Source organism: Xyrauchen texanus, chromosome 12 (assembly GCF_025860055.1).
Source record: "Xyrauchen texanus isolate HMW12.3.18 chromosome 12, RBS_HiC_50CHRs, whole genome shotgun sequence".
NCBI lineage: Eukaryota > Metazoa > Chordata > Actinopteri > Cypriniformes > Catostomidae > Xyrauchen > Xyrauchen texanus.
Genome location: NC_068287.1, coordinates 7,110,902 through 7,138,053, shown reverse-complemented (window position 1 = coordinate 7,138,053; position 27,152 = coordinate 7,110,902). Strand labels below are relative to the sequence as shown.

Genomic DNA, 27,152 nt, shown 5'->3' with positions numbered 1-27,152 from the left:
AAAAGGAGCCCCAACTGAATATTGAGTGCTGTACATGTTCATACTTTTCATGTTCATACTTTTCAGTTGGTCAACATTTCTAAAAATCCTTTTTTTGTATTGGTCTTAAGTAATATTCTAATTTTCGGAGATACTGAATTTGGGATTTTCATTAGTTGTCAGTTTTAATCATCACAATTAAATGAAATAAACATTTGAAATATATCAGTCTGTGTGTAATGAATGAATATAATATCCAAGTTTCACTTTTTGAATGGAATTACTGAAATAAATCAACTTTTTGATGATATTCTAATTATATGACCAGCACCTGTATATTGTATTTTAGACCTGGATATACCTGCCATGTAGAACATGTACTTCGACATGCAAAAAATATGCTCATCACTTTTCTCATGTGCATCTCTCAATCACTTGTTTCCATCCAAGTTGCGAATTTAATTAATGCAAAAACCATATTATCGCAAAAACAATGTGCAAATAAAGCAGCGTTTCCATCCCAAAATGAGCATTAAAAAAATGTTGATGTAAACATAGCTAATGTCAGCTGTATATAATGTGCCCTATCTAATATGGTCACATGACAACAATTGTGCACAGTCTCCGGGATTAAGATGGTGACACATCTTACCCCCACTCTTTCCTTTTCATACAGCTTTGCAGTGTTTATGCCACCTTCACTGGCTGGGTATTATCACCATAATGTGTGTTATCACTGCAGCCACAAATCAAAGCCATCAGATGCCATGAACACTTTATTTCGGCCCATTGCTGTCTTGTCTGATGTTCCTCCCCCTTTGGAGCCCACTTTTTGTTGTTTCATTGTGGCAGATCAGATGGCAGACACTCTGTTTCTGGTCCCTTTGCAGCAGCCACAGCGGCCGTAAACGCATCCAATGATGACCAGAGCAATGAATGTCACTGTGTGAAAACCAAGCAACCAGTTAGTCACATGTTTCAACAAGACATAATCAAATTGTGCTCAACAAACTGACTTGACAGTGACATCCACACTAATCCCTTCAAGTTGCCTAAAGTCACAGTTTTCCAAAGTATGTGTTTTTAAAAATCACCATGTTCGAAGAGGAAAATGCCGTTCCATTGTGGATAAAACAAAGGGTTAAACGTAGCAAAATCAGTGCGTTTTCAAACGAAAACGGATTAGTGTGGATGTGGCATTAGAGTTGCTACCTAAATAGAGACTTCCAAATCAGTCCTTTATAAGGTTCCAGTTCAAATAGGATGCTGCCTATGTAGGCAATAGGTGGTAAGGCAGCTCGCTAGGTTTTGGAATGGAACCATATTGAAAACATTGAGCTATGTCTATGATGCCAGATAAGACCATCAGATTAACCAGCGGTTTATCCAGAGCTACTTGTTAGAGTTTTTAAAGTCAGCCTTTTCAGTTTTAGCACTGCACATTCACTGACATCGAAAGCTAAATTTGGATGTGCATTTGTGGCACCCTTTAATCAGTCAAAACCTCTCGTATGCTCGCAGGCTTCTGTTCATATGAAAGCTCTTCCAAAATGACAATAAATGTGGCCGCAGGGCAGTAATGCCAGTGTAGTGTTGGATGAAGGGTTGTGCTTACAGAAGAACAGCAGGATGACGAGAAACGCAACCTGCATGAGCGGGTGGTCGTGAGAAAGGCCCAGCAGTCTGGTCCAGATGTGCCGGAGGAATCCCATGATGTCATTTGATGCACTCATTCTGATCACCGACACGGCCAATAGCAGAAATCTAAGTACAAACATATAAACAACGTTTACTAAATTTTTTAAGTGGCATGCAGACATTTTGGCTGATACAGATAGCCTCACTTATTCCATGTCTAAATACTAAAATATATAAATAAGATGAAATATTGATTTGAGAATTATTAAACGAAGAAGAAAGCAAGCATGGGAGTATTACTTGATGAGACTAGCTAAACTTTAGAGGAAGTCAGTGGCCTGGGACAAGAGTCAGTTTTACAGTTTAGCACTATAACAATGGCAGAATGCCACGATTAACCACGATTGGGATTCAAGTATGCAGGGGAACATGTAATAATAACAATAGCTGGCGTGTGGTGAGTGTACTGGCGCACTATGGCTGCCGTCGCATCATCCAGGTGGATGCTGCACACTGGTGGTGGTTGAGGAGAGTCCCCTGTTCACTGTGTAAAGCGCTTTGAGTGTAGTGTCAGAATATTCGCTATTCAAATGTAACATTCATTCAACAGACATGGTTAGGGTTTTTTTCAAAATCACTAAACCAACACCAAACTTATCAATTGTAACTCCTAGAGCTTTCAAGCTACATTCACCAAACTTGGTACAGACCTTCAGACTGTTCTGACTTTGTGTGCTATATCTTTTCTAACTGATCAGACTCACGGGTTTATCACAACAGACAATCAAATGTAGTAAATATCACATAGACTTACATTGACGGAATCTTCAAACTTCAACTGTCAAACAAAATCAAAAGTAAACAAACACACACAAGAATGTTTACCTAGCTCTCTCTCTCTCTCTCTCTCTCTCTCTCTCTCTCTCTCTCTCTCTCTCTCTCTCTCTCTCTCTTTTACATGCTTTATGTGAATCAGGCATCAAAACATTGTAATTTACACTAGAATAGATGATTGAGGGATTTAAATATTGGAGTCATATGGATTACTTTTTACGTTTCCTTTATGTGCTTTTGGAGCTTCAAAATTCTGGTCACCGTTCACTTACATTGTATGGACCAACAAAGCTGAAATATTCTAAAATCTTCATTTGTGTTCTGCAGAAGAAAGAAAGTCATACACATCTGGGATGGCATGAGGGTGAGTAAATGATGAGAGAATTTTCATTTTTGGGTGAACTGTCCCTTTAAGGCCACACAGTATTATTTTTTAAAAGTAATAATTTTGTTTCTTCTCTTTTGGAACATGAAAAGTAAAGTCTGAAATCACTGTAACTGGTAAAAAAGACTTTTTCTGAGAAGCTGATTAGTTTGAAAAATTATACAAATTAATTAAAACTTTATATGTCAACATTTAATAGCAGCTCTAAACAAATAATCATTGCTAACCAAATTTGATTTAAAAATCTAATATTTATCTCATTACCGCAACACTAAACTAACCAAATTCACACCTAGTAACCCAAACAGTTTTTAAAAAGGTTTGTGTAATTCCTGGTCCAAGGATTAATGTAATTAGTAATTGTTAATTGTTTTTTGAATGTGTAAAACTCAAGTATTGTACATTATAAGTTGTGGTACACTGTTGGGGGTAAGTTGTCACAATGGAACCTGCCATTAAACCAGTGGCACACTGTAGGTTTCATGTAACATGTATAATGCATTCATAATAGAAGTACAGTTATTTGAATTTTAAATACTGAGCAGCAAATCCTTCATCTTCATCGCAGTGTAGTTTGTCATTACCAAAACCGTTATACAAATGGTGTGGTAATGATATAGTTTGTTGCGGTAATGAGATGACCTAACACAAAACACTCATAGGGACACCCATTACAAATTGCTTCATCTTAAAACTAATTTAGGTGCAAAAATTGATCATTAAATCCATTCTCTTACAAATTTAGCATCAGTTGCAAAATGAGAATATAAAATGTCCGAAACAGAACCACTACAACTACAAAATGTTTAGTGAAAAAAAGTGAGATGACAAATATCCAGTTTTAAAGTGAGATATGGCTTGAAGGACACCATGTTTTTTTATGCTATTGTCATATATTCTATATCTTTTATTCTATACATTATTTTTGTTAACTATTGGATCTTTGGTACAAAAAATTTTACCAAATTTTATTTAAAAAAATTATAATTTGTTTATATAACATTTAATAGTCCTAATTTTGAAGCTGGATGCATTGTGGTAATGAGAAATGAACCAGAAAATTCTTAAAAAATCTCACATAGAAGACAATCCATATGAGCAAGATGGAGCACATATATCTTTCGTTGTCAACTTTCAGAATAGAATTTCATATAGATTTTTATATAATCCTAACTGGAGTGGTTTAAGCTTGTGAGAATTACCCAAACATGTTTAGTGTGAATTGTGTAAAAGAAAAAAGTTAATATCGGACAGTACCTGTATGGTCACTGTTATATTGTACATACTTCTCAGATAGAAGTGTATAGATGTAATTAAAATAAGTGCATGATATTTAGATTCGATTAGCAGTTTTCATGTTTTAGATTAATGCTTTATTTGATCACCTCTGCTCTAAGAAGACTCAATTGTCTTGCAGCTTGTGGCAGTAGATTTGCATTTCAAGAGGCATCACTTAAACCCTGAATTCACAAATGACTGATTTAAACTCTTTTGTTGCAAATATAAGAGAGGCCAGATATAAGAACATAAATTATTATGATAATTTGACCAATTTGTGTTGTCAGATTATGGGATGGCAGTTATTAATCAAACAAATGTCAGCACTGAGACCGTACAGAACATTTCCTGTGTGGAAACCATATCTTTTTCCATTTTGCTGAAGAATTTGACATGTGGTACTTCGCGATAATGAGTGAAAAAACAGAACCTGCTAGTTGAACTTGTCATTACATTTTTTGCTGTGGTGTTCCTCAGGAAGGGGTGAGGAGTGTGTTTCCAAAGGAGAAACGCTCGTGGGTGTGACATGCTATAAATGCTCTGCTGTTGAATGAAATGTTTCTTACCTCTGATTTACTCAGTTCTGCCCTCTTTCCCAGGAACTCTTTAGGTTAGGGTTGTTTTCAGTGAGTGCTGTTTGATCAAGCACCACAGTCAGATGACTTTAGAATTTCTTTTAATGACATCACAAAGGAATCATCAAAACACTGTGAAGTAATTCTAATGAATGTTCTGATTTATTCATTTTTCTATAACAGGCAGAAAAAGAGTCTTAATATACAGGACAATAGCCCAACACTTCAGCCACTGTATACACCGATCAGCCACAATATTAAAACCACCTGCCTAATATTACGTTCTCCTCATGAATCTCAAAGTAGCATTCTGAGATTATATTCTTCTCACCTCAATTGTACAGAGCAGTTATCTGAGTTACTGTAGACTTTGTCTGACCATTCTCTGTTGAACTCTCTCATCAACAAGACATTTCCATACACAGAACTGCTGCTCACTGGATGTTTTTTGATTTTGGCACCATTTGAGTAAATTCTGGAGACTGTTGTGTGTGAAAATCCCAGAAGATCAGCAGTTACAGAAATACTTAAACCAGCCCGTCTGCCACTACTAAGAGTGTCTAAATATCAAACAACACTATCAAATATAAATGAAATAATAAAAGTGCCATGTACTAGACAAGACTAGACATATTTTGACAATTAAGCCACTCCTTAAAATGTCTGAATGCCATTTCATTAGATCACAAAATATAAAAGCAAGTGGCATCTGTAAGCAAATGATGCTTGACATGGTTAGTGCTTTTCTCAGAACTAACTTCCCTTTTCTGAGTCATTTTTGCAATGACTTTTAACTGCGCCTGTTGCACCAACCATGCTCAAGTTATAACTTAGACTATTGACTGAGTAAATGGACACTAAGTTACAGTTTGTACTAAACCAACATGATCATACAGGAAGTCGGCATATTGCTTCCATATGTTCCAGTAACCTGAATTGGTCTCATCATGACAAAGCACTGACAAACGACGTATCCCATCAGACATTTTGCATGTGTTCAATTGCGTTTACCTTCTACTGTGGTAGCATGGGTTAGGGTTGGGTTCTCGTCAGTTGTTGCAACCAGGAATTAATTGAGTTTGCATAATGAAAGACGACCTTGGTTCTGAGCTTTAATTTTCCTTCTAAGATTACATTTTAGGTTTAGAATTGGTGTTTTGGGGGTATAGTTAATAAAATATGCATTCCTGTTCACTGTTCATTTACAGCTAAAAACATTTCGATATACAACTCGCTTTTGACACCCCTGTGTGGAGAAGGGTCTGTCTACATCCTGCAAGACGAATGCCAAACATGGCCACTACAATTTACACCACCTTCGAATAACCGCCAAAATTAAGTCTTGCAACAGATGAAAGTCACATTCATACTCTCTGTTTGTTGTGTTAATTTGGAGTCCCGCAGCAATCCTACACCTACATCTCTTCCTACCACTAAAACTAACCCAAACCACAAATATTAAAAAATGAAAAGTTTGTCAAATTATTAAATATACTGCAACTTAAGTTCTATTGAATACAATCATACCGCTGTCCCACTAGGTATGATTGTCTAATTGGCAAGTGGTATGCTAAGCTAATAGGCTAACAGTAAGCTTGTAAGCTTACTGGAGAAGACAGAAGAGAGAAATGTTTAATTTCACAATTTAGATCTGTTTAAATCAATTAAATAATATATGTGACGATTTAAAAGTTAGTTTTTGTAATATTTACATAGTTAAGACATCAAAAACATACAGCAATTGTGTAGGATTTAAAAAGTTTTCTTCAGCCAACAGATTAGCTTTGTGATCTAAGGGGTCATTACTTAGAGTGGGTGTGTTATGTTTCTTATTTCAGTAAGCACAGAATGAGTTTTGCTCAAATCAACCTGTTTCTGAATTCACTGTGTGATCAGTCAGACTATATAATTGAGAGTTGCGCCATTAAACTTAAATGAAATGTAACCCTACGAATAAACTAATATTTACCATGTTTACCTCCAATAGTACCCAAAAAATCCAACTCATTCAATGGCAATAATATCTCATGTTTTGTATTATAGACTTTAATCTGTTAGAAATATACGATGAAGTTGACATTTACACTTGTTTACATTTATGAAAGAGAACATCCTCAGCATGAAACAGTTTCACTGGCGTGCAAAGAAACGCATACGATGGGTAAAGTTTGTCAAGTCAAACTTCGTTAATAACATTGTTAATATAAAATGTTAATAAATTGCAAAAGCAATATATATATATATATATATATATATATATATATATATAGGGAGACTGAGAGATAGAGAGTAAATGAAAGCAGATTAAATAACTTGTGAGGGTTTGTTTACATTTGAATTTTGTGACATTTAGAGTTTAAAACTGAAGAATGAAACTTATTCGTTGTTAAAACACTTTCTCCTATCCCAGCTTAATCTACAGTGATAACTATAAGTAAGCCATTCATAGGTTAGTTTTCTCAAATACACCGTGTCTCTGTGGCGCTATGAAAATTTCTCTGTTCGTTTTGAGCACTGAAACCCGCCTCAACAACATAGCTGCAACCAATGGCATAAGTTGGAGGCGGGACTATCTGACTGTTTGAAAAACTGCAGACATAGGGTGTATTCCGAAAGCTGTTTTGAGAGCATTGTTTATTTTTACAATTCTGTTCTGTGTCGCAGAAATGCATACTTCAGCTTTTAGTAGTCTTGGCTAATTTGAACATTACGCGTAGACTTACATTGACAGACTAAGATTTTTCTGGTTTGACATTCCGTTTTGTGAAAACCGTAAATCCGATTAGTTAGAAAAGTCATAACAACCCAAATCAGAAGTCTGAATGTCTGTACCAAGTTTGGTGGATGTAGCTCGAAAGCTCTATGAGGAGTTACAATTGATAACTTTGGTCTTGGTTTAGGGATTTTGGAAAAACCATGTCTTTAGAGTAACAGTACATTTGCTTTGTCAAGCCAAAATAATAAATGTGTTTTTTTTCCCAGTCTGTTGCATTAGAAAATCAACCGTAACAAGATAACATTAATTAATGGCTTTTTAACACTTCTGTTTTCAAACTTCAAGGCTGCTTATTGGTTCAATAAATTGAAACATCATATTATGTGACTTCACATTACTTTATGGAGAGCTTGCAACTTACTAGCTAAGGTTTGCCTTAACTGGTGGTGCAGCTAAATGAAGCACTTACTTAGTTACAAGCTAACTAGTAGTTACTAAGCCATTAGTGTGAAATTTACATCCCAACTTAAATGAGACCTTACGCACAGCTGGTGCAACCCTATCCTGGTGTCAAGGGGATTTTTTTTGTGGATGTATGAGGTCAGTTCCCCTGTTTCAGTGTCCTAGCAGAGTAACCATACTGTACACATTTCAAATACTGTAAATGCCACTTGTGTTATCTAGTGCAATGACATTCAAACATTTAAGTGTGCTCTAATCATCCAAATACTTTTTGGGTCTCAATGAAGGACATCCTTTTCCAAACACACACATACATGCAAACAGATGTCCAGCTCCATATATTTGAACACTTTTACCTTAGATTCCAGTGGTTTCCAGATAACATCCCCTGTAACATTCCTCATATGAACTTGTGTCCAGTTACTGTTGTCCACATGAGCTGTGCGTCCCGTAATACAGCTGATATTAACTGTTAGGTGACTAACAACAACTCGTCATGTTGTATATGTTCTCCAGTGTGTGGTGTTCATGTGCTTTCAATTTTCCTGTGTAACAAGTCTTTTTGGAAATGGCTTTCTAGATTCTCAGCTCTTCAGCCACGTTCTGTCAGTCTGGAGCTCTCGTTCTCTATTCGTCAGTCTCCATCCCCTCCCCCTTTTTGTCTTGTGGCTCAGTCTTTTCTCCTCCTGTAGTCAAACAAAGTTTTGTAGTCTTTTTTTTTTTTTAAACTGCCTGTTTTGTGTAACAATATTAATTTAGTAAGTGTGTGTGTTTATGCACTGGTGCCACTAAATGTAGGACATCCATTTTTCTATATCACAAATTAATAAATATAACAAAAAGTAAATATTTGTTAGATTTGTTTTTTCTCTTTTTATTGTCTTTTAATGGTTAATCTAACTGAAACATGGCCAGGTAAAATTGCAACCCAACATCACAAGTAAAATTACATAGAAATGAATTGAGCTTGAAGTAAATTAAGTCTATTTTCGGGACCATAATTGTGACACAATTGTGAGAGTCAACATTAAGAATTTAAATTGGAAGATAAATGTGCTTAACTGCCATGAAAATACTATTACTAAAAAATAACTTTTCTCTCTCTGTATTAAAGTAAAATGTGTATGTATGTATGTATGTATGTATTAAATATTGCAATATATAAATATATACATTTGTATGTATTATATATTAAACTTTATCAATTTTATATAAATAGTATATGTAATAATTAGTCATTTTATTCTGTTTATTCTGTTTTATTTTATTTACTTGTGTCTCTTCATGTAATCTCAGACTGACACGATGTTCAGTGGGGGGTTTTGTGGGGAACATGACATCACTTGCAGGGCTCCCTGTTCTTCTAATCTAATCTTTTCTATTGGCAAAAGTAATGTTTGGGAGTCAATATAGTTAATATTTCCTATTGACACTAAAGCTGAAGATGTAAATAACCATCTTAAGACAAATGCTTTTGTGAAACATCTTATGTGCCTAAAACCTTTGCACAGTACTGTGTACAGTGGATATAAAAAGTCTACACACCCCTGTTAAAATGCCAGGTTTTTGTGATGTAAAAGAATGAGACAAAGATAAATCATGTCAGAACTTTTTCCACTTTTAATGTGACCTATAATGTGAACAATTCAATTGAAAAACAAACTGAAATCTTCGTGTGGTAAAAATTTTAATTTAAAAACATTACAATAACCTGGTTGCATAAGTGTGCACACCCTCGTATAACTGGGGATGTGGCTGTGTTCAGAATTAACCAATCACATTCAAACTCATGTTAAATAGAAGTCATTACACACCATCATTTAAAGTGACTCTGATTAATTACAAATAAAGTTCAGCTGTTCTAGTAGGATTTTCATGACATTATCTTAGTTGCATCTCAGAGCAAAAGCCATGGTCCACAGAGAGCTTCCAAAGCATCAGAGGGATCTCATTGTTGAAAGCTATCAGTCAGGAGAAGGGTACAAAAGAATTGACAAAGCATTAGATATACCATGGAACACAGTGAAGACGTCATCATCAAGTGGAGAAAATATGGCACAACAAAGACATTACCAAGAACTGAACGTCCCTCCAAAATTGATGAAAAGATGAGAACAAAACTGGTCAGGGAGGCTTCCAAGAGGCCTACAGCAGCATTAAAGGAACTGCAGGAATTTCTGGCAAGTACTGGCTGTGTGCTACATGTGACAACAATCTCCCGTATTCTTCATATGAATGGGCTATGGGGTAGGGTGGCAAGACGGAAGCCATTTCTTACAAAGAAAAACATCCAAGCCCGGCTGAAGTTTCAAGTTTCACAAAAGCATGTGGGAAAATGTGTTATGGTCTGATGAAATCAAGGTTGAACTTTTTGGCCATAAGTCCAAAAGGTATGTTTGGCGCAAAAACAACACTGCACATCACCCAAAGAACATCATACCCACAGTGAAGCATGGTGGTGGCAGCATCATGCTTTGGGGCTGTTTTTCTTCAGCTGGAACTGGGGCCTTAGTCAGGGTGGAGGGAATTATGAACGGTTCCAAATACCATGCAATTTTGGCACAAAACCTTCAGGTGTCTGTTTGAAAGATGAAGAGGAAGTTCACCTTTCAGCACGACAATGACCCAAAGCACACATCCAAATCCACAAAAGCATGGCTTCACCAAAAGAAGATTAACGTTTTGGAATGGCCCAGCCAGAGCCTAGACCTGAATCCAATTGAACATCTTTGGGGTGATCTGAAGAGAGCTGTGCACAGGAGATGTCCTCACAATCTGACAGATTTGGAGCGCTTTTGCAAAGAAGAGTGGGTAAATATTGCCACGTCAAGATGTGCCATGCTAATAGACTCCTACCCAAAAAGACTGAGTGCTGTAATAAAATCAAAAGGTGCTACAAAAATTATTAGTTTAAGGGTGTGCACACTTATGCAACCAGGTTGTTGTTTTTTTTCTCAAAGATTTCAGTTTGTTTTTCAATTGAATTGTTCACGTTATAGCGTGTAGCCTCAGTTTTCTGTTCTTTGCTGACAGAAGTGGAACCTAACATGGTCTTCTGCTGCTGTAGCTCATCTGCCTCAAGGTTCGACATGTTGTGCATTCTGAGATGCTATTCAGCTCACTGCAATTGTACAGAGTGGTTATCTGTGTTACCGTAGCCTGTCTGTCAGCCCAAACCAGTCTGGCCATTCTCCGTTGACCTCTAATCAACAAGGCGTTTCTGACCACAGAACTGCTGCTCACTGGATGTTTTTAGTTTTTCGCGCTATACTCTATACACTCTAGAGACTGTTGTGTGTGTGAAAATCCCAGGAGATCAGCAGTTACAAAAATACTCAAAATAGCCCGTCTGTCACCAACGGTCAAAATCACTGAAATCTGTTCTTTTTTTTTCCCATTCTGATGGTTGATGTGAACATTAACTGAAGCTCCTGACCCAAATCTGCATGATTTTATACATTAAAAGATTAGATAATTACATGAATAAGTAGGTGTACATGTGTACCTGTTAGTATGTGTTTATGTATGTGTGTATATATATATATATATATATATATATATATATAACCTTAACATGCAGTTGAAGTCAGAAGATTATATTAAAACACATTTTAACCACTTCAACTTCAATTTAATATTAGCAAACTATAGTTTTGGGCATGACACAAGTAATTTTTAAAAAAATTGTTTACAGATAGATTATTGAATTGACTATAACACAATTACAGTGCAGAAGTTTACATACACTAAGTTAACTGTGCCTTTAAGCAGCTTGGAAAATTCCAGAAAATTATGGCAAGCCTATAGTCAATTAGCTTCTGATATGAGGTGTACTGAATTGGAGGTGTACCTGTGAATGTATTGTAAAGCATACCTTGAAACTCATGGACATCATGGGAAAATTAAAAGAAATCAGCCAAGACCTCAGAAAACAAAACTGTGGATGTCCACAAGTCTGATTCATCCTTGGGAGCAATTTCCAAATGCCTGAAGGTACCACGTTCCTCTGTACAAACGATAGTATGCAAGTATAAACACCATGGGACCACACAGCCATCATACCGCTCAGGAAAGAGATTAATTCTGCCTTTTAGAGATGAACGTAGTTTGGTGCGAAAAGTGCAAATGAATCTCAGAACAACAGCAAAGGACCTTGTGAAGGAAGGAACCCGGTAGACAAGTATCTATATCCACAGTAAAACGAGTCCTATATAGACATAACCCGGAAGACTGCTCAGCAAGGATGAAGCCACTGCTCCAAAACAAAGATCTTACTTTTTGGAGAAATGTCCTCTGGTCTAATGAAACAAAAATGTTACTGTTTAGCCATATTGACTATTATGTTATGTTTGGAGGAAAAAGAGTGAGGCTTGCAAGCCGAAAAACACCATCCCAACCATTAAGCAATACTACCATGATGTATATCATTAAGTGTACGATTATGTATTGAGACTTTTTGCAATGCAAAAAAAAAATCTTAATTGCCCAAAGAATGTGTTCTTGACAGGTTTTGTTAGATTTAACTTCATTTGCAAGCAGTTGGTGGTGTTCATTTTTGAATTCTAGACATTTATGAATCTGTCAGCCCGTCAAGGAAACTTTCACAGCCTATTAGTGTGAGACTGAGGCTTCAAATGAACACTTTTTTTTTTACTGTCTTCTTCAGTGTTTTGTTTTTCTGCATTTCTTTTGTGATGTTTTATTCCATATGGTTTCAGACATTTAGTGTCTACATTCACAAAGGAGAACTCCATGAATTATTTTAGATGATTGTTCAAGAGCGATCAGTATTTTTGTGAATAGTTTGAGGAAGGAATTTTGCGTCATATTTAATGTTGAAGCTCTGGTTCTGGGAAGCAGTGTTGGCACAGAGCGTCTTTGTGTGTGAGATCATGTAAACGTTCTGTTTCGGGGGAATCTCTGTCTCTCTCTGCCCCTGCCAGCTATTTCTGACTCTGAAACCTGAAACCCAGAAGTGTGTGAAATGAGAGTTGCACATCTCTGTTTTAGACTTCACACTGTATGTCTGTATGCACAAGACTTTGGACTTGTAGAAGACCTTAAACACCCTCTGTTCTTCAATGAAGGAATAGTTCACCAATACAGGACATTTATGTCATTACTCACCTTCATGTCATTCCAAACCAAGACATCTTTATTTCTTCACACAAAAGAAGACATTTTGAAGACTAGATAGATAGATTTTTTTGTCATTTGTTTTAAAAACAACGAAAAACAGTTTAGCTGCTCATAAGGATACTGTACTGGTTGCTCTTTTCCATGCAATTACAACAAATGGGGACTGGAGCATTTAAGCATAGTCCGATTCCTGAATGAATGACTCTTATGAACCGGTTCTTTTGAGTCTACAGTACACAACTTACAATGCGACCAGTGTAGTCAGATTCTTGAATGAATGACTCTTTATGAATGAGTTGTTTTGAGTCTACAGCATGCAACTTACAATGTGCCCATTGTAGACCGATTCCTGGAAGAATGACTCTTATGAACTGGTTCTTTTTATTCTAAAGTGCACAACATACAGTGCAAGCAGTGTAGTCCGATTCCTGAACGAATGACTCTTGTGACAGGTTTGACACCACATGGAGGTGAGTAAATTATGTCAGAAATGTAATTTTTAGATTTAACTATTCCCTTAAATAAAGATACATTTCAGTCTGTCCTCACACATAACTATTGCATGTCTTCAGAAGACAGCGCTGAGCACTCAACTACTTTCATGGTACTTCTGTGATACATTTATGGCACTTTTTTGCCATTTTTGAAGCTTGACAGCTCCATTCCCAGTTCACTTCCATTGAATGGAAATGAGCAGTGCATACATTCTGCTAAACAGCTCCTTATTGTGTTCCACTAATGAAATTCTTATGGGTTTGGAATGACAAAAGGGTGATAAAATTTGACCGCATTCATTTAGTCATTCCATTATTTTTCATTTTCAGGTGCAGACACGCCACCATCTCGCAGTTTTTTGGTGATCAGAAACCCAACTGTGCTGGTGCGTGTGACTACTGTCGCAACCCTAAACTTGTCTGTGCTCAGCTGGCAAGAGCGGCTGCTCTCAGCACCAGAACCGGCCCAGACCAGAGCGCAAAGCCCAGGGGACCGTTCGGCTTTGATCCTGGACTCTACGCGGGAGGCAAGAAGGGTTACGGGTTCGAGAGGTCAGCTGACCGGTTACTGAATCAGCCGGATGAGTCACTGCAGTTAGTCTGTCGACACTGAGACAGTTTGTGTGTGGGTGTTTTAACAGATATGATGAGGAAGGCGGCGATAGCGAGGAAGATGAGTCAGGGAATAGGAAGAAAGAGTTTGGAAATCTCTTTAAGAAGCAGATGAGCCTGAGAAAGGTAAATACAACACACACAGTAGTACAAGAAAAAGGTGAATCTCTCGACAACATGTCCACTTCGAGTTTTACCAGTTGTAAACGTGTAAAGAAAACAAAGAAAATAAAGCCTATTTTTAGATTATTGCCATAAGATTTTTGCCTATGACATTTTCATGAGAATTTTCACATTTTACATCTAAATTCTCATTATTGCAATGCAAAAACAAAATCTCATTATGATTACTCTAATGCATCTGGATGTTTTAATTTATTATTATTATTATTATTATTATTATTAATTGAGGGCCACGTTTCTAAAAAATTTTATAATTAAGTAAATATTTAAATATATAATAAAATTGTACCTAATGAAAATCTACCCAAAAATAATGCAAAAAAAATGAAATACAAGGGACACTTTTTGATTTGTTTAGTGATTTAATGGTTAATTTAATAGTTTTTGTTTTTTATCATTTTATAATGCATTTAATATTTTATTTAAATTAAAAAAATAATACATTCATAAATTCATTTTAAGTAATCTCCATATTTATTCTGATGGTGATTGTCATTTCATTCTTATTACTCTATTACAGTATTATTTTATAAGCATGCATTGAATGCAATACAACAGATGCCTCTAAGATGTATAAATATTTGTGCATAAATATTGTGTTTTTTGGAAGTTTCTTTTTTTCTTTTTTTGCATAAATAAAATGCAGCATCATTAATCTTCCCACGCATCTGTACACAAGAATCAACAGTTTTTGAAATGGAAAGGGAAAATTCTTAAATGCATGCAAGAAAGTTATTAGATTAATTAGAAATTCAGTATGTAAACAATGCAACAAGTGAAGACCAATCACAGCTCTATGTATTTATTAAAGGAATGTTCCGGGTTCAATACAAGTTCAGCTCAATTGACAGCATTTGTGGCATAATATTGATTACCCCAAAAATTTGTTTTGACTCATTCTTTTCTTAAAAAAAAAAAAAAACAATAATGCAAGTTACAATGAGGCTCGTACAATGGGGTCAATCTGTAAATGTTAAAATACTCACGGTTTCAAAAGTATAGCCAAAAGACACAAACAATATGCATGTTAAGATGATTTTTGTTCTCGCTTACTAACCATAACTAAAGTTCTAGCTATTCAATATATGCAAAGAGTCAATATATACAGTGTTGACCTTTGTTCTTCTGGCATGCTGGATATCAGCTTCTGGGCCAAATCCTGACTGATGGAGATCCATTCTTGCCTTATTAGTGCTCGGAGTTGATCACAATTTGTGGGCTTCTGCTTGTCCACTCGCCTTTGAGGATTGACCACAGGTTCTCTATGGGATTATGATCCGGGGAGTTGCCTGGCCACGGATCCAAAATGTCAATGTAATGATCTCCGAGCCACTTCAGTATCACTCTTGCCTTGCTCCATCATGCTGGAAAATGCACGGATCATCACCAAATTGCTCCTGAATCGTTGGGAGAAGTTGCTCTTGCAGGACGTTTTGATACCATTCTTTATTCATGGCAGTGTTTTGGGCAGAATTGTGAGAGAGCCCACTCCCTTGGATGAAAAGCATCAGTCAGAAGGGGGCTTCATCAGAGAAAATAACTTTGCACCAGTCTTCTGCTGTCCAATCCTTGTACTTCCTGCCAAATTTCAGTCTGTACTTGATGTTTTTCTTGGAGAGAAGTGGCTTCTTTGCTGCCCTTCTTGACACCAGACCATTGTCCAAAAGTCTTCGCCTCACTGTGCGTGCAGATGCACTCACACCAACCTGCTGCCAATATTGAGCAAGCTCTGCACTGGTGGTGACATGATTCCGTTGCTGACTCCTCAGGAGGAGACAGTCGTTGTGCTTGCTGGACATTCTGGGACGTCCTGAAGCCTTCTTCACTGCAGTTGAACCTCTCTCCTTGATGATCCGGTAAATGGTTCTTTCAGATGCAATATTCTTTGCAGCAATTTCCTTGCATGTGAGGCCATTTTGATGCAAAGCGATGATGGCTGCACATCTTTCTTTAGAGGTAACCATTGCTAACAAGAATACAATAATTTGAAGCACTTCAACCCTCCTTTTTTAGCAATCGGTCTGCTCTTATAATCCAATCAGAATGATAGAGTGATTTCACCTGACTAGTACTGTTCACACTTTCCCAGGTGCTGCTGATATGATTAGTGAAATTATGTAATGACTAATTGTTTTAATTTTATTTTAATCAGTATAATTAAAGGCTATAAAAAAATTCTAGCATGATGTACAAATACCTTTCAATTTACATTTTGTATGTTTTTTTTTTTTTCTCATTGCAGTTTTGAGAATTGGGAGAAATGTGGTTAATTGTCCCTCCTTCTCTTTAACTTTAACATGTTCTCTGATTAAAATTTGCTTTTTATCACACAAACAAACTCAAGAGTGCAGTAATACATTCACACAAAAAACAATAAACTATAATCCACCCCCATTCGCCCCCAGTCTGAGTCTTTGCCAGGACATTCCTCCCTCTTTCTTTCTGTTCTCCACAAATGTTTTCCAGCTGTGTGTTTGAGGCCTCATCCATAAATCTGAGGAAACTACAGATGTACTAAAGTTCTGCATGATACCCTGATTACCTGGTATTATTTTGAAAGATTCATCAGTGCATGTTTTTTCAAAGAAGAAGAAAATGTAGTCTTCTTTATGGGTCATTGTCTTGCTGCATCACCAAACTTTTACTGTGTCTCAGCTGGCTTACAGGAACCTTGATATTATCCTGTAGGATATCTTGATAAACTTAGGAATTAATTTTTTCCTTGATGATGGCAAGTGGTCCAGTCCCTGTAGCAGCAAAGCAGCCCAAAATCATGATGCTCCCTCCACCGCACTTTACCTTTGGAATGATGTTTTCATGTTGGTATGTGGTGACCTTTTTACGCCATATGTAGTGCTGCGTGTTCTTCCCCAAAAATTCAACCTTAGTTTCATCAGTCCACAAAACATTTTCCCTGCAGCATTGTGGTGTCAAGATGGTCTTTGACAAATTTCAGGCGGGCAGCAATGTTTTTGTTGGAAAGCAGCAGCTTCCTTCATGTTGTCCTGTCATGAACACAGAAAATGTCTGTTTAATGTTTTCCGTATAGTAGACTCATGCACAGAGATGTTAACTAGTTCCAATGATTCCTTCAAATCTTTAAATGTCACTCAAGGGTTTTCTTTTTTTTTTATTTCCTCATTGAGCATTCTGCGGTGTACCCTTTGAGTCATCTTGGCTGAACGGCCACTTCTAGGGAGAGTAGCCACAGTACTAAATTGTCTCCTTTTATAGACAATTTGTCTAACTGTTGACATATAAATATATAAGCTCTTTGTGATAACTTTTTAACCCTTTATGCAAAATGTTATGCAAAAGCAACAATTCTTGATCTTAGGTATTCTGAGATCTCTTTTTTTGCGAGGCATGGTCCACGTCAGCAGATTATTCTTGTGAATAGCAAACTCAAAAAGTTTGAGTGCTTTTTATAAGTCAAAGTATCTCTAACCCACACCTCCAATCTTGTTTCTTTAATTGGATGCCAGGTTTGCCAACTCCTGACTCGAATTAGCTTTTGTTGACGACATTAGCCTAGGGGTTCACATACTTTTTCTCAACCTACAATGTAAATGTTTGAATTATGTATTCAGTATGTAAAATAACAATTCAAGAATTGAATTAGTTAAAACAGATTTCGTTTGTTCATTCAAGTCTTGATGATGATGGCATCGCTCTTGTTTGTCCCTCTTTGACCATTTGTCTTTTGTTTTCTTATTTGAAGGGTTCCGATGTGGCAAAAGACACGTTTGTTCCACCAGGTCAGTACCCGAATAGTTGCAGAAATAACAGTGTTACATGCATGATTCATTTTGAGGAAGTTTTGTTTTCAGTGTGACACATTATGTGAGTGTATAGCATCACATTGATGGTGTTTTGTCAGATGTTGACTGTCCGTTGAAGGATGCCAGCAGTCAGAGAATCCCAAGACTTACAGTGAAGGTAACAGGACGCCATGAACATTGTTATGCCACCTCGCTTCCTTCCATTTCATATACCTAGAAACCTGTCACTTCAGTTCATCCCATTAACCATTTTGACATTTTCCTAAAGAAAGTTTTATTTTCCAAATGACCTTAACAAAAAAGTTCTATGGTGGTATCAAAGTGAAGTTATGGTAATACCATGGAACTTTGACATACTCCCAGCATTTGCAACCATTTCACTGAGCAGCATTATATGATTCATTCCATCCAAGAGCACACTGTTAAAATGAGCAAAGCTTGGTTTTGATAAGATTTGTGTACTGTGAGATCTAGTGAGTAGGGAGTCCCCTGCTGACACACATGTGCACTACACTCTCAAACATCAATTCTAAAATGCAATTAGAATGAGACTGGTTCAATTAAAGAGCTGTGTTTTGTGTGTGTTTTAGAGCAGAGAGCACTGCCTGTCTCTTCTCCAGGAGTGTCTGACCAGGTAATTCAAACATCAGGTCAGAGGTCAAACAAACAATGTACCAGCAACAAAGCTGGGCGATATAGCTAAATACAATTATGTTTTCCATACTTTTGAAAATATTTAATATTCATCTTGATATTAATGCATTTGCTCTGAAATAGCTTAAGTGATTTTTATTACGAATCACAAAAATGTCACCTAGCCTTAATGTCTTGAAGTCTTTTTTTGAGTGTTGTCTGTTGTGATAAAGGGCTAAACTCATCCCTAATATTATTTGTGCTCTTTTGTCCTCATTCTGTTTCTCTCTGTAGCTCTGACACACTCTATCAGGCTGTGGAAATAGAGCATGAGATCTTCAGAGGCAGTAAATCAGCAAACCTCTACAAGGCTGCAGTTCTCAAGAGAGTGAGTCTTAATGATCCTCTGCCATATCAAATCATCACATGTTAATCTAATTTTAAAGCACAAATGTGAGCATTTATCAATGATAAATGACAAATTACACGAATAAGTTAAATAACTTTTATATTCTAATATTAATATTCCAGGTGTCAGAGATGAAGAAGGTTATGACTGGAAATGTTGCGTTCTCCAGTGACTTTCACGAAAGTCAAAATACAGCTAACGAAGAGCCAGCACCCTCCACTTCTTCATCTCAATCTGAACATCTGCAGGGCTTCACTTTAGCCTCACAAGTCTACTCGGTGAGCCGAACACGATTTCCTTACAGATATATATATGTAAATGTTTATGAATATACTGTGTATGTATATATATATATATATATATATATATATATATATATATATATATATATATATATATATATATATATATATATATATATATATATATATATATATATATATAACACACACACACACACATATATATATTAATGTACAAATGAACACATGCTTGACATAAAACAACAGCACCCCCAGTTCCCACCTTCTCAACATAACTTGACAAAACGTAACTTAATGAAATGTGAAATAACTTCCTGCTCCAAAATCTGCTCCAACAATATCTTTAATAAATAACCATGTAGTTAACATTTCAACCCTGTCTTCTTCAATCTCTTTTGTGTGGGTCAAAATGTTAATCACATGGCTATTTATTAAGGAACATTTTTGTGGTGCAGGAAGCACGTGTGCAAGCTCTTTTTTGAATTTAGACAATTTCTTGGACTTAGCACCTTTCAAACTACTTTCTGTGCATGTTTTTTATAAACAATTTAACATGAAATGCAACTTAACGTGAATACGTAACTTAACGTAACAATGTAATTTAACATAACTTAATGTAACGGAACTTAACGTGAATTAATTTTAACATAACTTTAACACAACGTAAAGTGACAGCTTAAAGTAACATCGTAACTTATTGTGACCTGATATAACAGTAATGACTTATTGGGACTTAACGAAACTTAACGTGACTTCATGTTATGTAAAGTAACGTAACGTAACCTTACGTGACTAACTGTAACATTACATAACAAGTAACTTAATGTAAAATGACTAGAGGTGACTTAACAGAACGTGACTTCATTTAATGTAACTTAACGTAACATAACATAACTTAACATGACTTAATGTAGCTTAACTTTAACGTTACGTAACTTAAAATAACTTAACATAACGTCAACGTGATGTAACTTACTGCAATAACTTGACACAACGTAACTTGACTTTAAAATAACATGACAAATTAACTTAACATAACAATGTAATTTAACATAACGTATCGTTACATAACGTGACATAACATGACATATTTAATGTGACAATTTAACGTGGCGTAACTTAATGTGACTTAACGTAGCTTAACATGTCTTAATGTAACTTCAACGTTACATAACTTAAAATATTAAGTTATTTACTACAAAGTCAATGTAGTAAATAACTTAATTTACACTGACTTAATGTGACATGACATAAGGTGACGTAATGTAACTTAACCTTACTTTATGTGACTTAATGTGACTTAAAATGACTTAATGTGACTTACAGGGATGCAAGCTACTCACCTTTTGGCTAAAGTCACCTTTTTTAAGCTAATTGACCCAATTTATTTAGTAAAATTTTCAAAATGTTATTTATTAAAATAACTTGAAATGGGCACTTAAATTTTAAACACTTAAAAAAAAAAAAAGCTTTTAAACTAAACTAAAAATACAACTCGCTATGACATACTCATCCTTTCACCTCTCACGAGTCTGCATCCCTGGACTTAACTTTAACGTACCTTAAACTGAGATTTGATTGGGCAAAATAAAATGAATTGATCTTGGCTACATCAGCTGAAATGTAAAGTTGATTCAGAGATGAAGAAAATTATAAAATTTTGATGAAAATGTATTGTTGAATTTGATTCCATGTTGCCTTTCATTTACAAACAAATATTTATACATTACAAAAGCTGAAGTTCAATCAAATTATATCCACAATTAAGATAGAAAACTGATGAAATGGTTTATTACTTTTTCTTTTATCTAGCTGAAAAGAAAGCGAGTAGGTGCAGGATTCCGTGGTTCATCCAGCCTGTTTCAGACAGCAGGAGATTTTCTGAAGAACTCTCAGATAGAGTCTCTTACTGTGGATAAAATGCCTGAAGACCCCATCTGTGAGGACGAGGAGGAAACAGAAGGAAAACCTAAGATGAACAGCAGTAAAATAACATCTTCCACCTCATCTTCTGTCAAAGCCAAGAGCAGCACAACTTCCTCCCTGAGCAGCCCAAGCAAAAGACTCACCAAGAAACAGCAAAAACTAGCAGAAGCAGCCAAAGACATACGCTGTATATCGCAGTATTTTGGAAAAAAGCACATAGAGAGCTCCCAAATAAAAGAAGGAAGTGTTCTACCAGAGCCAAAGGAAGAAAGCCCTGTTGTAGTCACATCTCAGGATCACTCACCTTCATCTAATGTCAATGACTTTACTGCGATGAATAGCAACTTTATAGATGCTGAAAGCACTTCAGAGAATGCTGGTCTTATGGAGAAAACTGATGTGAATGTAAGACCCCCTGCCGAAGTGACGCCCAAGCTGGACGAGATGGGGCTAATACCAGAGGTCACTGCAGATCAAGAGCTTGAGGGGTAGGATGGAAGAAGACCCTTTCTCAAAGCAATTTGATTCGTGTTTGTCATGGATGAAATTACTTTAATTTTTCAACATGTTTTGTTCTGTTTTCTTGTTGTCCATTCAGTGAGGAGCAGAAGTATAACGGCCAACAAAGTCCACCGGAACAAGTAACAATTACTCTTATCAAAGGGGTCCTATCATAAGAAATATAATTTCCCTTGATCTCTTCAAATTTTGATATTTATTAATAGTTCATTATACTATATTAACTGAAAACTTCCTTCCACAGTCCAAAAAATTATTTATAGAGCGCAACATTGCCTGCCCAATTTTTCAGCTGTCTTGGTCCCAGAAGTGTTGTCCCAATAATTTTATCCATAGAGATTTCTTAAAATCCTTCATTAAAGAGTTCTAAGCCATGAACCAAACCGACCAGCTCTGACATGAATCAAAGATTACAAGATTTTGAGATAAAGAAAAAAGTATTTGAAAATCAGAAAAGAGACAAAAGTACAACACTGTATATGCCAATTGCCCCTCTCCAGTTGACCCTGGTCATGAGAGAACCCATTGAGCACCCACTCGTTGATTGTGTGGGACCCCTGCCCAAATCCAAGTTTGGACACAAATATATTCTGACTATTATATGCACGACGACACGCTATCCGGAAGCAATACTGTTGTGCTCTAGTGCCAGTGGAAAAGACTGGGCTGAGGGTCTTCTGTTTCTCGTGTTTGCAATTCGAGAATCAGAACAGGAATCTCTTGGTTTTTGCCCTGCTGATCTTGTTTTTGGCCTCACTGTTTGTGGGCTTCTATAACTGTTACGTGAGCAGCTGCTAGCTAAGAACTCCTCCCCTGTGTCTATCCTTGACTATTTCAGTTCGTGAGCAGCTTCATAATGCCTGTGACATTGCTATGGTGAATTTGGTCACTGCTCAGTCGAAAATTAAAGCCTGTTAAGATAAATGAAGTGTGTACTATAGTTTTCAACCTGGTGACCACGTCCTTGTCCTCCTACCTGACCCTGATTCTGTGTTCAGAGTCATGACACTGACATGGGTAACTCTTCCCCAGTCAAACAACATCCCTATAGAGTAAACCCTAGAAAACGTGGCATGATGAGAACCGAGGTGAAGTATTTGCTACAACATGAACTGGCTGTTCATAGCCAGAGTCCTTGGAGTTCACCTTGTTTTCTGTTCATATTGCTTTTGTACGGACTATCGCAAGGTAAACTCCATAACGAAACCAGACTCCTTCCCTCTTCCCTGAATGGAGGATTGCGTCGATGGGGTGGGTTCTGCTAAATATGTCACGAAATTAGATCTAGTAATAGGATATTGGCAGGCCCCTTACTCCACGCATGTCTGAGATCTCCGCATTCATCACTCCAGAGCGTTTCCTGCAATATACGGCGTCATTGCCTCAATCATTGCCTCCTAATAATCCCCATCCAGTAATTGGCTCTATAACTCTCCAATAGCTGGCGTGTGGTGAGTGTACTGGCGCACTATGGCTGCCGTCGCATCATCCAGGTGGATGCTGCACACTGGTGGTGGTTGAGGAGGTTCCCCTGTTCACTGTGTAAAGCGCTTTGAATGTAGTGTCTGAAAAGAGCTATATAAATGTAACATTCATTCATTCATTCGTCTTTACAAAGACCTGGGAAGACCATGTGAAGACCCTTAAGGTAGTGTTTAATCATTTGGCTAGTGCCTCCATTACCCTAAATCTAACCAAATGGTAAGTTGGTAACTAACTGTAACTTATCTGGGAAAACAAGTTGGTCACAAAATATTCAGACATATAATACAAATATATAAGTAGTTTGAGGACTGTTGTTGCAGAGCTCTTTTGGTGCACTTTGTTAGCTGCAATTCTTTAATTAGTTGATTTTTCATGTATAGTTTAGTTCTTAAGTTCTTCAGCAGGAATCATTGATCAGTAGGTCTGTCTTTAATGGTTTTATAAGTTATTGTTAATAATCATTTCCCTTGTGGAAAATCCAAAGTTTACATCTGGGACCTGATTGTTGCACTCAATTGAAACTGAGCCACAAAAATGAACTATTTAAAGCTTTTAAAGTCTTCCGAAACTTGTCCTACCTAGTCATGGTTTAACTATGAAAAATCAATCAATTCATTGCGATTAACTATGAAAAATCACGAGATTAATCTAATTTAACTATGAAAAATCATGAGATTATTCCTGATTAACTATGAAAAATCATGAGATTAATCTAATTTAACTATGAAAAATCATGAGATTATTCCTGATTAACTATGAAAAATCATGAGATTAATCTAATTTAACTATGAAAAATCATGAGATTATTCCTGATTAACTATGAAAAATCACTAGATTAATCTAATTTAACTATGAAAAATCACTAGATTAATCGTGTTTAATGATGAAAAATCATGAGATTATTCCTGATTAACTATGAAAAATCACTAGATTAATCGTGTTTAATGATGAAAAATCATGAGATTATTCCTGATTAACTATGAAAAATCACTAGATTAATCTAATTTAACTATGAAAAATCATGAGATTATTCCTGATTAACTATGAAAAATCATGAGATTAATCTAATTTAACTATGAAAAATCATGAGATTATTCCTGATTAACTATGAAAAATCATGAGATTAATCTAATTTAACTATGAAAAATCATGAGATTATTCCTGATTAACTATGAAAAATCACTAGATTAATCTAATTTAACTATGAAAAATCACTAGATTAATCGTGTTTAATGATGAAAAATCATGAGATTATTCCTGATTAACTATGAAAAATCACTAGATTAATCGTGTTTAATGATGAAAAATCATGAGATTATTCCTGATTAACTATGAAAAATCATGAGATTAATCTAATTTAACTATGAAAAATCATGAGATTATTCCTGATTAACTATGAAAAATCATGAGATTAATCTAATTTAACTATGAAAAATCATGAGATTATTCCTGATTAACTATGAAAAATCATGAGATTAATCTAATTTAACTATGAAAAATCATGAGATTATTCCTGATTAACTATGAAAAATCACTAGATTAATCTGATTAACTATGAAAATCACTAGATTAATCGTTTAATGATGAAAAATCATGAGATTATTCCTGATTAACTATGAAAAATCATGAGATTAATCTAATTTAACTATGAAAAATCATGAGATTATTCCTGATTAACTATGAAAAATCATGAGATTAATCTAATTTAACTATGAAAAATCATGAGATTATTCCTGATTAACTATGAAAAATCATGAGATTAATCTAATTTAACTATGAAAAATCATGAGATTATTCCTGATTAACTATGAAAAATCACTAGATTAATCGTGTTTAATGATGAAAAATCACGAGATTAATCTAACTATGAAAAATCACGAGATTACTCGCATTTAACTATGAAAAATCACGAGATTAATCGCATTTAACTATGAAAAATCATACGTTTTTCGTAAGGCATAGCAGCAACAAAACGAGAGGATGTAAAATAATCTACATAAACTAAATAACTGATTAACTTTAGAAGTGGAAAAAATGATCAAATATAAGTATGATATGGCCCCTTTAACACTTCATCAAAAGCTCATGTCAAATATTTTTCATTAAAATACATTTTCTTTTGCTTCAGTCATTTGAGGAAAGAGCTGACGACAAAACGCCATCTCCTCCTGCAAAACGCAGCCGCTTGCTGAAGGAAATCAAGAGAGTAACATTTTACCCTGTGGTGCAAGAGGCGCAGTTTGACACAATGAATGGAGATGCTGCTGAGATTTCCCAAAAGCCTGTGACACTTAAGGAAGCTGCAGATATTGTGGTCCACTGTCTGGATCCATTCTACAAAAAGGGCAAATTTGCAACTAAGGTAACCAATGTTGTAGATATTCAGTTCATATGTGACAAATTAGTCAAGGAAATCATATTCTGTTTCACAGACAATTACGTCTTTAAATATTTTTGTCCTCAGGATTTGTTCAAATCCTTTGCCCGTTTCCTCTCCCATCTTCTTACTGAAGGAAAAACGTCATACCGAGGCAAAGGTGAGGACATCTTTAACCAAGTAATAAATCAACAACATCATCAATTTCTACTGTGCTGATTTGCCATTTCTTTTTCTAATTCACAGTGAAAATGCAAGCAAAAAGCCTCATCAAGTGTTTCTTCAGTAAGATACAATGCTGTGAGAGTGAGTCGGACTGGAGACACTTGAAAGTCGGGGACAGATAGAAATTTGTCTGGTTTTTTTTATCTCTTCAACAAAACCTCTGGAAATCCCTTCATTGTCAGGAAAACTGTATGTTTAGCAACTTGCTGCTGTATATCTCAGTTGTATCGAGGGATTGATTCAAGTATAATTTGCACATTAATGTGAACTGCTAAAGGATGCTGATTTCTTTTTGGATGCTGAAGTCTGTACAAGCTATGGGCCGCAATAACTGTTATGTAGCATTAGTAGCTGATAATGCACTTAGAGTAGATTGAACTGTACTACATTAAAGGGCAAATGAGCGCAAATGGAAAATGACGAAGTATTTTACAATGAGTCATTTAAAGGAATAGTTCACACCAAAATGATCATTATGTCATTATTATTTACTTATCTTTGCACAGCTCTTTTCCATACAAAGACTATAATTTCATTTTGGTCTGTTCAAAGTTATTATGTGGGAATATAGTACTCAAGTCGAATGACTTTTATTAGGTTTATTTATTTTTTAGAGCTTTTCAGACATGGTCACTATAAACCATATATTGAAAAAAGCTCCCTGAGAATTTTTCAGTATTTGGGCAGTTCTGAAATTCATTCAGATTTGGAAAGACATGAGGTGAGTAAATGATGACATCATTCACCATGTTTACTTCAATTTGTAAAATTTCTCAGGTGTCTCTTCATTTTTTGTATTTGTCTTTGTCTCGCTTTTCAGTTTCATGAAAGCAAAAAAAAACTATTTTTTTTGTCTCTCTTCATTAAAACTGCTTTGCGCTATTATTAGGCACTTTTGAAATTACATCTTAAACATGTGATCGTCTCCCAGCGGGAAACCTGCTTGAAATAAACAAGTTTAACGCTTCACTGTGCCCACAGTCATTGCTGAATGAAGAGCCCTAATTATCCCTGTTCACAGCCCTCAGATTCCCGAGCAAACGTGATTATTGTGTGCGCTGGTGCCTCTTAGTGGAGGAGGAGAGAAAGTATGATGACCAAAGACTTGCACGGTGACCGACCAATGGCAGTGGTCTGAATCATGCATATTAATAGACTATGGTGACGTGATTTGGTAGTCTAGCCAATGGCAATGTCTTTGCTTATGTATAATACATATGCTAATTTTAATCAAACAG

At 35.9% G+C, this 27,152-nt stretch overlaps 2 protein-coding genes across 2 annotated transcripts in view; one reads left to right on the top strand and one right to left on the bottom strand.

The window, feature by feature from the left end:
* The window catches only part of recql5 (RecQ helicase-like 5), a 41,058-nt gene extending 13,906 nt beyond the window's left edge, over window positions 1–27,152 (top strand). The window contains exons 8-19 of the mRNA XM_052140126.1: window positions 13,831–14,052; window positions 14,142–14,238; window positions 18,017–18,053; window positions 18,176–18,234; window positions 18,668–18,711; window positions 19,005–19,098; window positions 19,242–19,397; window positions 21,195–21,796; window positions 21,907–21,949; window positions 25,441–25,674; window positions 25,777–25,849; window positions 25,936–27,152. Of these exons, the coding sequence (XP_051996086.1) occupies window positions 13,831–14,052; window positions 14,142–14,238; window positions 18,017–18,053; window positions 18,176–18,234; window positions 18,668–18,711; window positions 19,005–19,098; window positions 19,242–19,397; window positions 21,195–21,796; window positions 21,907–21,949; window positions 25,441–25,674; window positions 25,777–25,849; window positions 25,936–26,036 (1,762 nt within the window). The 3' untranslated portion in view covers window positions 26,037–27,152. The remainder of the gene's footprint in view (window positions 1–13,830; window positions 14,053–14,141; window positions 14,239–18,016; window positions 18,054–18,175; window positions 18,235–18,667; window positions 18,712–19,004; window positions 19,099–19,241; window positions 19,398–21,194; window positions 21,797–21,906; window positions 21,950–25,440; window positions 25,675–25,776; window positions 25,850–25,935) is intronic.
* On the bottom strand, window positions 286–8,515 carry smim5 (small integral membrane protein 5). Its single transcript, XM_052140127.1, has 3 exons — window positions 8,224–8,515; window positions 1,595–1,743; window positions 286–921 (listed from the first exon to the last, which is right to left on the bottom strand). Exons 1-3 carry the CDS (start codon window positions 8,262–8,264, stop codon window positions 833–835), a joined length of 279 nt encoding a protein of 92 aa, XP_051996087.1. The 5' UTR covers window positions 8,265–8,515; the 3' UTR covers window positions 286–832.